The sequence below is a fragment of the Euleptes europaea genome, chromosome 20 (genome assembly GCF_029931775.1).
Source record: "Euleptes europaea isolate rEulEur1 chromosome 20, rEulEur1.hap1, whole genome shotgun sequence".
Lineage (NCBI taxonomy): Eukaryota > Metazoa > Chordata > Lepidosauria > Squamata > Sphaerodactylidae > Euleptes > Euleptes europaea.
Window position 1 is genome coordinate 25,514,482 of NC_079331.1, and position 12,542 is coordinate 25,527,023.

Genomic DNA, 12,542 nt, shown 5'->3' on the forward strand with positions numbered 1-12,542 from the left:
ACTCTAATCTGGAGAACTGGGTTTGATTCCCCACTCCTCCTACACATGAAGCCAGCTGGGTGACAGGGGGCTAGTCACAGCTCTGTCAGAACTCTCAGCCTCACCTACCTCACAGGGTGTCTGTTGTGAGGGGGGGGGAAGGAAGGTGATTGTAAGTTGGTTTGATTCTTCCTTAAGTGGTAGAGAAAGTCGGCATATAAAAACCAACTCCTTCATCATCTTGGTGTTCATCTTGGTCTTCCTTAGTCTATGCAAGACCTGGGAAACCATCTACACCAGGGGTGTCAAACTCATTTGTTAGGAGGGCTGGATATAACATAAATGTCACTTGGTCGGGCTGGGCCATGTGTAAATAAGTAAATAAATATCATAAAGTGTAGTGCCAAATACTGGAGATACAAACTTTATAATAGACAGGCAAAGTCAACTAATGATATTGGGTTTTTTACTTAAAACACAAACAAGCTTACAACAATAACATTCTTACAGTATTTTCTTTTATTTAACAGTCTTATTGTTATTGTTTTAAGAATGTTTGTATTTTAAGCAATTACTTTTTTAAAAAAAAATTAAACTCGGGGTGGGTGGGTGGCTACCTTGTCAGGTGATCCCGCAGTGGACTTGCCAGCCAAGATCTAGGGTGGGGGTGGGGTGGCTGCTTTGCCTGACAAGCTTGCTGCAGGCTTGCCAGCCCAGATCTAAACTGGGGGAGGTGGTGGTGGCTGCCTTGACTGGTGAGCCTGCAGCCCTCCCCCAGTCCAGAAAAACAGGGAGAAAGAGTGAAACATAGGAGGGAGAGAGAAAAAAAGGAGGGGAAGAGAGAGAAAGGGATAAAGCGAGTAAGAAAGAAGGAGAAAGAAAGTAAGGAGAGAGAAAGCAAAAGAGAATGAAAGAGGGGGAAGATTGCTGGCTGGGCTTGTGGGTTTGCTCCAGCCCTGGGAAGCCCAGAAAGGGGTGAGGGGGGCGGGTCAGTCTGGATATCAGATGTCCAGATAAGGGATACTCAACCTGTATTGGAACAAGATCAGTTTAATACCTTTTATTAGGGCACGGATTGTGTTCTTGTTTAGGCATTTTGTGTGGACCGTTATAGCTGTTTACAGCTAATTAATATAGCCATTACTATGGAGTGAATAGGAGAACCAATCATTGCAAGGATGTCCTCCGCTCCACTGATGAGAAGAAATCCAATGTTTCATTGTCAGGTTTGCCTATAGCACTCCTTGTTGCAAAACAGGATTTTTCATTTGTTCTGTCATTGCCGTCGTAGGTATGTACAAATCCTCCCTGAATAAGGTGCAGAATTGCTTCTCCCTTGTCTTCTTTCAGACAGGGTGCAAAATGACTTTGTGCCTGTGAGGATGTTTTCCTGAAGAGACGCAGTCCAGGAAAAACTGGGACCTCAGCTCCTATGCATGTCATTGGAATGGACACACATTCTTCCCCAGTGTTGCCCTTCCTCTGTCTTCTCTTCCATCTCCTTGTCATTTTTTTTGTCTCAGATTTTAGATTGTCAGTTTCTTGGAGCAAGGGATGGGGGCATTGGCACAGGACTTGACCGGCTTCTTGTGCTGCGCCTTGTCTGCCATGCCGCCTTTCTCAAGGCTGGGTTCTTGACTATTACTCTTTAGCTGCTGTTTTGTGATGTGCAGAAGACATCACCTGCTCTATTCACCCCCTGCAGATGGCTGCTGTTTTTGGCAAGGAGGATGCCTGGCTTTGTCCAGTGCAGCGAAAAGCAGCAGGAAGCAATCTCAGCCACTTTCTCTGTCTCACAGAAACTCCGTTCCGCTTCACTTTGCTGAAGGAGGGCGCATCCCTGACGGGCATCACCCCACCGCTCACTGACCAGCTTAAAAAGGGCCCCAGGCGACACAGCACTCCTATTGGTGAGTGGCAGACATGGCCCGGGGAGGGCACCCCCCACTGCCCCTGCAAGTGTTGCTGGAAAGTAAGACTTCAGGAGAGCTGATTGCGAAGGGCTGCGTGTCTTCTCCATGGGTGGCTGAAGGTGGGAGTGTGTCTGGTGGCAAGCTTTGCTCTTCTTCACGTGACTTTGTCCCTGTCTTCTTTGCTGGTAAAGGCTGGGGTGGGGGAGAGGAGACTCCTCATACGCAGGAAGCAGAGGAGGAGGAGGAAAGATCCGAGGATGCAGGCAGGAGAGCTGGAACAGAATCTTTAAGGCCTGATTCAGGCATTTTGCTTCTTTGCATGTAGGTGCCGGATCACATAAAGATGATTCTCTGCTGCTGAAGGAGTGTTTGGGTCTGACCTTACTATGGTTGCAGAACAGGGCAGGTTGGGCCATACCTGTTTATGCTGCATCAGTGGAGGAGGACGTTTTTGTGAGCAGCATGCTTCCCATGTGCTCTGCAGGCAAAGGCTGTGCAAGTTCTTCTTGCAACTGGGGGTGGACCCCCAGGCCCTTCCCGTTTTGCAGCAAGGATCTCTCCAGACTTCTGTTCTCTTCCTCTCGCTTGCCTTTAAGGCCTGCTTCCTTTTTTAATCCGCCAGCCCTAGCCAGACAGAACCAGTGGCCCCACCAGAACCAAAAAGGGTGACTATAAGAACGCCAGGCTGTTTAAACCCAGAGAAACCAGGGGTGCCAGGTCTCCTGGGGCAGGCCCAGTCCCACTCAGGCAGAACGCCATCCTGCATTGACCGGTACACCATGATGGGCACATCCTGTCTGCATCACTTTACACTTGCTCACATTGAATCCCATTTGCCATTTTAAGACACATTCCTCCAGTTTGAAGAGATTGCCATTTTGATGTCCACTCCTCCAGTTTGGAGAGATCCTTTTGGAGCTCTTCACTGTCCGATTTTGTTTTAACCACCCTAAATAATTTGGTATTTATCTGCAAACTTGGCCATCTCACTGTTCCCCCCTCAACTCCAGGTCATTGATGAACAGGTTGAAAAGCACCGGTCCCAACACAGATCTCTGAGGGACCCCACTCCTTACATCCCTCCATTGTGAGAACTGACCATTGATTCCTACTCTCTACTTCCTATTTTTCAGCCAGCTCTCAATCCATATACCTCTTAACAACACTTACTATACAATTAATTCTTGTTATTTTTCATTAAATTACAAGGAAATTATTAAATATAACAATTCAGATTTTAAGGTAATATTAACCACTTCACTTCAAAATCTTGTATAACTATTCAAATTTTAAAGCAGTGTTAAACAATTCTCTTAAAAATCTTATCCTGTATAATTTGTATGTGAGAAAAAAGAAGGAATGTTAGATTAACTTTTATGTGATACGGTAAAGCTATTACAACTACACAAATATGCTGTGTGTGTGTGTGTGTGTGTGTGTGTGTGTGTGTGTGTGTGTGTGTATATATATATAAAATGACATTATATATATATATATATATATATATATATATATATATATATATATATATAATGACATTTATATATATATATATATATATATATATATATATATATATATATATATATATATATAAAAAAATATATATATAAAATGACATTATATATATAATAATGAATAAAAAACCTGCAGGGGTTTTGTTAAATTTTTAATAATTTTAGAAGTAGAAGAAGAGTTGGTTTTTATATGCCGACTTTCTCTACCACTTAAGGGAGACTCAAACTAGCTTACAATCACCTTCCCTTCCTCACCCCACAACAGACACCCTGTGAGGTAGGCGGAGCTGAGAGAGCTGTAACAGAGCTGTGACTTGCCCAAGGTCACCCAGCTGGCTTCGTGTGTAGGAGTGGGGAAACAAATCCAGTTCACCAGATTAGCCTCCGCCGCTCATGTGGAGGAGTGGGGAATCAAACCTGGTTCTCCAGATCAGACTCCACCACTCCAAACCACCGCTCTTAACCACTCCACCATTAATATTCATTAATGTATTAATAAAAATATATTTATTATCAATCAATTAAATGGCTTAGAAGTTGCGAGAGCCAGCATGGTGTCGTGGTTAAGAGCTGTGGTCTCTCAGCCCCACCTACCTTACAGGGTGTCTGTTGTGGGGAGGAGAAGGTGATTGTAAACAGGTTTGAGTCTCCCTTAAGTGGTAGATAGTCGGCATATAAAAACCAACTCTTCTTAAATTATTTAACTATTTGGTTATTTTCTAAAAATTTTGAAACAAAAAGAAAGGAGTATTCTTAATGTGTACATAAAGAAAATGGCACTTAAAAAACATTTTTTTTACTTCTCCCGGTTGGTGGTAGTGCAGGCTTACAAATGGCAATTTCAGAATAGTTATTTATATTCCACAAATGCAACTTTTGAAACGTCTACGAGATGGCATTGCAGGCTTAAAACAGATCAATGATAAATATATCTGACATCCTGCTTTCATAGTGCAGTCTCGGTGTCGAAAAATAAAAAATAGAAAGCAGAAAACATTAAACATGTTGAGCCAATATTTTCTAAGTCAACATTCTGCTGAAGAGCTTGCACCAAATAGGTTGCTAAAAGTGGCTGAGCTACAGCCGTCAGGCTGGAGGTTATTGAAGCATTGGATCTGTGTGGCCAACTCAGGCATCTGCAAATAGGCAGCCAGCTTACTGGTTAAATGAAGTGGAAAGAAAGCGTTTTTTGCTGTCATGGTCAGCTGTTTCTGCATCAGGAGACCAGGATTTGACAGGGCGGCCAGGCTCTTCAGTGTCCTTCAGCAAAAGGACAGAGACCGACAAAGCAGGATGATTATTCAAAGTAAACTGTAGCAGAGCACTGTCAGCATTTTGGGTGATCTCATTTACAGATCCTAAACAAAATGGCTGAGAACACTGGACGTGTGGTGCCCACCACGTCAGCCTGCAAGGGGCTGATTTAGCTCTGCAATATCTTTTGAGGAAAGGTTGCCAGAACTGCATACGGTGTTCCAAACGAGGCTGCACCACAGCTTTGTGCAGGAGTATTACAGTATTGGACATTTTATTTTTGCTTTCTTTCCTGATAATCCCCAGCATGGAGTTTGCCTTTTTCACCCTTTGAGCTGTCCACTACAGTCCCAAGTTCCGCCCTCCCCCCTCAGTCTCAGCCAATTGCAACCCCATCATCTTATATTTAAGGTTAGGATTTGTTGCTGCAGTCATGCTTGCCTGCGCTGAACTTCATTGGCCATGGTGTTGCCCACTTGCCTGAACTTGATTGGCCATGGTGTTTCCCCTTTAGAGGCCTCCTCCTAGAGCCCCTCAGAATCTGCTTTGGTTTTCACCATCCTGAAAACAATTTGGTATTATCCGTAAACTTGAACTTTTCCTGTAGTAGGAGCACCCAGTCCATTCTGCCAACTTTCATCTAGTGTAAATTGGCACAAGTTAAATGTGTGTGGAGTGTTAAAAATTCACCTGTGCTATGCCACAGCCTTCTCCACTTAGTTGTTTCATTTCACCCATCGACCAATGGAACAGAAGTATTGTAACGAATAATTACAAGATAGATCAAAGCCTGTATTTTCTGGCTTATGAGTGTCAGCATCTCCCAGCCCCATGAGGAGTCTGTTGATTTCTCCATGAGCTCATTTAGGGGACATCTGTCCAGGTGCAACCTGGGCATCTGTAGCCTCTTTTTGGAAGCTACTGCAAACTGGTCATAACCCCCTCTGCAGAAGCAGTATTTTTGCAACATGTTCCTCCAATAGTGTCTTAGGCAATTCCCAGCTGGGAAGATTCAGTTCTTCAACATCCTTCACAAGAATATTTTCCTCCGCAAATGGTAAACACTAGATTTACCATGAGGATTTCTTCTCACTGTTGGATTGGATGGAATCCTTAACCACCCAGAAATTGTTTGTCAGAGACTGTTGGGAATTCAGCATGGAATAAGGCAAGCAGCAGCCTTTCCTTGGGTCTGTCGTCCCTGCCTTTTTCTGTATATAGTGGCGATCTAAGCCTAGTTAAGTTTAAGTTTCCAACTTCTAGGGAGCTGCCTCCAGTTGCAAGAATGTGTATAGCCCTGCCTGTGAAGCACGTGGGAGATGCTACCCTCAAATTCACCAGTGGCAAGAGTGTTTCGATCAGTGTGCTGATTCTCAACCCCCCTTGCGCTGTGACAGTATGTGGGGTTGGGAGTCTCTTGGACGTTGGAGGACTGGCCAAATGTTAACGCATGCGCTTTGGAGTGTGGTAAAGGAGAGCATGGCCATCCTTGAATCTAGGCTTTGTGGAAGAAAATGGGACAGAGGTAGCAAGGCTGCCATCTTGTTCTTGTTTCAGTGATTGGAAACTGCCCGGACAGCACCATAGCAACCAGTGATGTCACAGCTGAGGGTGCCAGTGATGTCACAATGGAGAGCACTGTTGCTTCGGCTGAGATGGAGGGAAGCCACAAAGGGGATCCTGCGGCTGCCTGTAAAGATGGAGGGAAGCTCTCGTTGCGCATGAACCTCACAACCCCGGTCACCGAGGAGAGTGAGTCTCTCCCCTTCAGCCTGGAGAGTAAGAGACACAAAGCAGGGGCGGTCAGGCAAGGAAGGGGCTTCCTCACCGTCTCTCTTCCTGCTTGCCTTCTTCTAGAGGCCCCCAGCCTTTCCCTTGCCTTGGAGCCTCCCCTGGTCTTCAGGGGTGCTTCCAGGACCCTTCCATAACACCTGGCTGGGGGGCAATATGATGCAGAAGTGTAGCCTTGAGAAGAGCTTTTGGAACAGTGAGTGGGGTGCAGCTCATTATGTTGCTGCTTCAAAAACGGGGTGAGTTGAGGCGGCTCAGTCAGAGCAGGGCTTGGTGGCTGAATGAATGGTGGGGGCTGGCAAAGTCCCTTTACTGACCTGGCAGATCTTGTTCAGAAGCCCCCCCCCCTCATCCAGTGCTCTTAATACAGCCTCTCTTCTCTCCCACTTCTGCCCTTCAGAGCCTGTGGCCAGTGAAAGGAAGAATGAATCAGTTGCTGGTGCTGTAGCCAGGTAATTGGTAATTTGTTGCTATGAAGAAATTTGAGAGCAACAAGATAGTCTGGTTTGGTGAGTAAGGCAGGACTGAATTACGCCTTCTCTTCCCCGCCATATAATATGGACCCAGGTGGTGTCCCCCACTGACATCTGCGATGCCGGGGTTTAGACGCTCACCCTGCCCTGAGCTCGCAGGGGCCAGTCATTTTCTCTAATCCCAACTGACCTCACAAGGTCATTGTGAAGATAAAATGCATGCATGCCACCCTGATGAGCCCCTTAGAAGAGCAGGGTGAAAATGGACTGGATAGAGTTACTGTTCTATTTTTTATTGATTAAAATGTTTACACCCCACCTTTTCTTTTGGCTCAAGAAGATGGCTTACAAAGAGCCCTTAAAATAGTACAAATTAAAACCAAATAGAACAGCCCCCCTCCTCTGGGATCTCCCATGGCACAAATTGGGGAGCCATGATGTGAAAGGACCAGGCTGTGGCCAGCACCCAGCGGGCCAACCTCGTTGGAGGGGCAGCTGGCCAGCAGGTGGGGCAGACCCAGTTGGCCCACGGGAGGGAGTGTGTGGTAGGAGACGTTCTTTCAGATAAGGGTGCCCCAGGCTGAAAGGGGCTTTCTTTATTAGGTCATAACGAGCACCTTGAGAAATGCTGATTGTATGACCTTAGGCACATCATGGGAGGGAGGGGCATCTTGGCCATCTTCTGGGCATGGAGTGTAGGGGTCACTTGGGGTGTGGGGGGGGGGAGGCAGTTGTGAATTTCCTGCATTGTGCAGGGGGTTGGACTAGATGACCCTGGCGCTCCCTTCCAACTTTATGATTCTGTGAGTTGAATTTGGAAGTAAACTGGCTGCTAAAGATACTGTTTCAATATGGGGATTATGTGCCCATCATCAGCTGGCCTTCAAGGACTGCTCAACACAGAGCATGTTACAGTAATCCAGCAGTGAGGTTACAAAAGCAAGGGTCAGCATAGCTAGATTGAGTCTAAAAAAGAGAAAACATCAGCAGCTGTTCCATGAAACATAGAAACATAGAGCTGGAAGGGACCCCAAGGGTCATCTACACCAATCCCCCTCACAAAGTGGGAAATTCACAGCTCTCCCCCCCCTCCGGCAAAAAACCTCCAGGATCCCTGGCCAATCTGGAAAATTGCTTCCTGATCCCAAAGTGGCAATCAGCATTACCTTGGGCGTGTAAGAAAGGGCCACGAGACGCAACCCTTCCTGCCCTCCCTCTTGTGATCTCCCTGAGGCTCAGAGCTCTGATATGTTATGGAGTCAGGGGGTTTGCTTAAAGGACTCCTTTCTCCTGGTTTAGCTCCTGAGGTCAGCTGGGTCCTCAGAAGAAATGCAAGCTGCTGGTGTTCTGGGGGAGCTCCTGTCATTGACTTGTGAGCAGCTTCGTCCGTGTGTATTAGTGTCTTCTTGATGGGAATACTTCTTTCTAAGTTGCTGTATCATGTCTGTTCATAGTTCCAAGAAGACACCGTCTCTGTTCACTCGGATCTGTGAAGCCCAACAAGAGGACAGGATTCAAGGACCAGAATTACCTTGTTCACTGATCAGGCAAGTGTGCTGAAGACCTCCTTAGGGTTACATCTAGTTGTGTCTCAATAAGAAAGAGCCTTGTAGTGTCTAGCAGTCCTGCAAAATGTTCTTTGCTGAGCCCCTGAATCCTGCTTTCTGGGTGCCTCCTCCACTTTACCGGCTTTTCCTGGCGCTTGTTCCACCTGTAGGTTGTGCTGTATGTTGCTAGGAGGAGGTAGAGCCACTTGGAAGGATGTTTTTTTCCTGAGTTGGTACCTGTCTTACCTTGGAGTCTGCCCCTCCAAACAGCTAGCTTAGTGGGCCTGCTGTCCCCAGGGTCAGTTTCCAAAAGGCAGTTCTAGCAAGGCCCCTTTGTCTGAGGGGCTGTTTGAAGTGGCTGAACAACATGCTGGGAGTTTATTTCAGCACCTTGTGCAATGCATGGTGGTATTCAGAGAACCTGAGCACATGTGTGGGAGTTTGCAGAAACATCTCAAACTGTTCAGGTCAATTTGAGGGCTGGCTGTATCGGTTTTAAGACTCTTGTTTTGACAGAACAATGACTGTGAGGGAATGCTTTTGTGTAAAGTAGGAAGAGAGCACTTGGCACACTCTAATCATTTGTGTGTGATGGGAAGAATAGAAAATCCCAACATGTGTAATTCTGAGCTGGTAGTACAAGAAAGTGTCATCAAGTCAAACAAAATTGAAAGAAAATTAGTAATAAGTTCAAAATAGCATGGGAAATGAATCCTTTTGGGAGGTGAAATGAATTTTGTGTTGGGACATTTGGTCTAAGGGAAGAATTTGAGTGGGGGCTATCCATTGGGTTTCTGCTACTCTGCTGAATGCAAGTGTGAGTTTACTAAAATGTGAGGGATACTCTTTGAATTCCAGACATTAGAAGAACTTCTAAAGGAGGAAAGCAAGTAATCTGAAATCTATTCAGTGTTGCCCATTGGACAGATTGGCCTGGGGATGGGACTGGTTAGAGATGTGGAGTTGCCCTGGGGCAGAAGTGCAGCGCAGTACAGCGGGAGCTCTGAGCTCTTGATGCAGGATCAGGTGCTGCTGCCCACAAAGGGTGCCAAGATTTTTCTTGTTTCTTCTGTCCTAGGGCGAGGGGCAGCCCTAGCAACAGCTGCCATTGTTGGGGATCTGACAGGAGAGGAGGGGTGTTTATGCATGTGGAGGTGTTGCGCATGTGTGTGTGTCATTGCTTCCAGGGGATTGGCAAATGGAGGCCAAATCTGTAGATAGCTTCTAGCCTTGGTAGCCAGCCAGCTTGTGGGCTTCTTGGAAGCCTCTAGCTTGCTCCTGTTAGAAATCTGATGCTGGACTAGATGAAGCCTTGGTCTGATCCTCTGGTGTGCTCTTATGTTCTTATGATGGGCTTCCAGGGGTGAGCTGTTCAATTTTCCAAGTTCTCAGGAAGAGGAGGAGCAACCCAGAAAATGTCAAAGCCAACAGACTCTGGAGCCCCTGAGTGGTGGGCAGGTCTTGGACTTGAAACCAGGTGTTAAGCAGCCAGTGAGCCGTGTGGCTGAGGGAGAAGTCATGCAGGTGGCCGCTGCAGGAGCTCGGGAGGAGGAAGGAAGCAGAGCCTGGAAGATGCCCGGTTCAGCACTCCCTACAGGAGGAAATGAAGAAGACCAAGTACTTCCATTTGGCAAAAGCAGCAAAGGTGTCCAGACTGCAGCAGCTGCATTTCTCTGTGATCCATCAGCCTTTGTATCAACAGCTACACAGACTGCATCTTGCGGTCAGGTGGAAGTGGGAACCAGTATGGCTGGGTTGAAGTCCACCAGCGATCTCGAGAAGGAGCTACGACCCCCAGACAACCAGGTGAGAGGGAGCAGGATGCTGGGCTGGATGAGGACCACAGTGAAGCCAACAGGTTCATTTTCATGGCTTCTGTGCAGTCCCGCATGGGAACTGCGCTTGTGCAGGCCAGCCGCGGAGAACTCACTAGAAAGCTTTGAGAAGCTTCAGAGTGCCTGGAGCACTCAACCTCTTCTCCGTCCCAGGCCGAGAGTGAGCTGGCTTCCCACCCAACGGTCACTTGGAGGGGAAGAGTTCTCCTCCCTCAGCTCTCTCTTTGCTGCTGTGGAGAGAGGACACTATCTTTGTTTCAGAGTGTCTTTTCTTTTACCTCAGAAAAGGTTTTGCTTTAGGATTTGATTTCTTTTTTGCCAATATGGCTTTATTTAACAAATGTGCCAAATGCAGAAATAGTGTGGCACAAAATAATGATTGTTGTTCTGTTTGAAAGATTTGTGTGTTCTACCTCAGAAACGTTTTCTCTTCAACATTTGATTTCTGTTTTGCCAATATGGCTTTATTTAACAATTCTGCCAAATGCAGAATGAGTAGGCCACAAATTAATGGTTTGTTCTGTTTCATATACGTGTTTCATCTTGTCACCCTCTCATTCTTAATAAGTCATTCAGGCTATGTTGTGAGATAAATCACTAACAGCAGCTGGTGTTTCTTCATAAGGAGATGGTGTTCACTTTGGAGACCCCTGTCAAAAAGACGAACAGCCTTGTAGCCTACTCTGATGTTACCTCGGCACCGTGGCTTGTAGTCTCCATTTTGAATGTCTGTGAGGAAATCTGGCTTTACCAATGCGCTAGGGGCTCAGCTTCCCCCATGATGTGCATGGAAGAGGTCTCGAAGTTGAAAGGCTGCGAAAAATCGACAGGCTACAAGAAAGCCATTTTACTGTTGTACTAGGGGCTCTGTCCCCCATGACATGCACGGATGAGACCTTGAAGTTGAGGGGCTCCGAGAAAAGCCATTTTATGGTTGCACTAGGGGCTTAGTCCCCCATGACGTGCATGGATGAGACCTCAAAGTTGAAAGGCTGCATAGACAGCTGTTTTACTGTTGCACTAGTAACGTGACGTGCATGGATGAGACCTCGAAGTCAACAGGCTCTGAGGAAGGACTGCTAGTCTACAGCAGTAGGGGATCAGTCCCCCATTGTGTGCAGGGAGGAGGTGTCGAAGTAGAGCGATTCAAGGAGATGGGAACATCTACCCCTCCTCTGGGTGAAAAACCTCCTCCATGTTGGCTCACCTCCAGCGCACCAGCACGACAACCACTTGGCTCTCGTCGACGTAATACGCCGATTCCTCCTCTGTGCCAAGACTAGCTGGTTCAAGTTTGCCTCCATGCTGACTGTCGATATTGCTGCTGAGGTGGCATCCGTTCGAACCTGGGGAAGAGGCTCAGTGTTGCAGCCCTCCCTTCCCTCGACATCAGGCATCGTCATCACTGGGGGGTAAGCAGGTGTCAGGCTTGGGCTGAAACATTGTCGAACATGTGGGGAAGACTTCTCAGCCATGTTCCGTTTCCTCCCCTTATGTCCCCAGAGCCATCTTTGCTCCTCTTTTGAGTTACTTCCTCTGGAATGCAGACACCTCCATGGGTGCATCCCCTCTGTGACAAACATCTTCCCACCGACCCTGAAGTCGACTGATACGCCCCCCCCCCCGATGTCAAGGAGGGAGGGCTCATGGGCCACTTCATCTCATGTGCAGCCCATTTGATGGATCCCATCAGAGATCCTGCCTGTCTCACCCACGGGGTCCTTCAGCTCTATTCAGAGCAGTTAACCTTGATGGCATAGGCTTGGAAGATTTGATACTCTCCCTTCGATCTGAAGACAGATCCAACGAAAGGTATGTTATACGAAACCGATATGGTATACATTTGGCTTACTTCTTTTTATAGCCACTCTTTTACCTAGAAGGTGGAAAATCTATATAAAGTAAAAAGGAGGATGCTGTATTCCTCTTACAGCAGGGGTGGGGAACCTTTTTTCTGCCAAGGGCCATTTGGATATTTATAACATCATTCGCGGGCCATACAAAATTATCAACTTAAAAATTAGCCTGCTATAATTGGTCAAACATTTAATTAGCTCACCCCCAATGTGATGGCTGGAACTGCTTCTCTTCGGTGAGGCGTGTGATGTTAGTTGGTATTGAGAGCATCCCTGACAAGTGTTCCTCCAGCTGCTGCTTGAAGACTGCCAGAGAGGGGAAGCTCACCACCTCCTTAGGCAGTTGATTCGCTGAACTACTCTCATTATAAAATCTT

General features: G+C 46.8%; 1 protein-coding gene across 1 annotated transcript in view; it reads left to right on the forward strand.

Moving 5' to 3' along the window:
* TP53BP1 (tumor protein p53 binding protein 1) overlaps positions 1–12,542 on the forward strand; it is a 61,219-nt gene that overhangs the window by 16,437 nt on the left and 32,240 nt on the right. Inside the window, exons 8-12 of the mRNA XM_056865772.1 lie at positions 1,779–1,889; positions 6,221–6,456; positions 6,857–6,906; positions 8,382–8,474; positions 9,836–10,280. Of these exons, the coding sequence (XP_056721750.1) occupies positions 1,779–1,889; positions 6,221–6,456; positions 6,857–6,906; positions 8,382–8,474; positions 9,836–10,280 (935 nt within the window). The remainder of the gene's footprint in view (positions 1–1,778; positions 1,890–6,220; positions 6,457–6,856; positions 6,907–8,381; positions 8,475–9,835; positions 10,281–12,542) is intronic.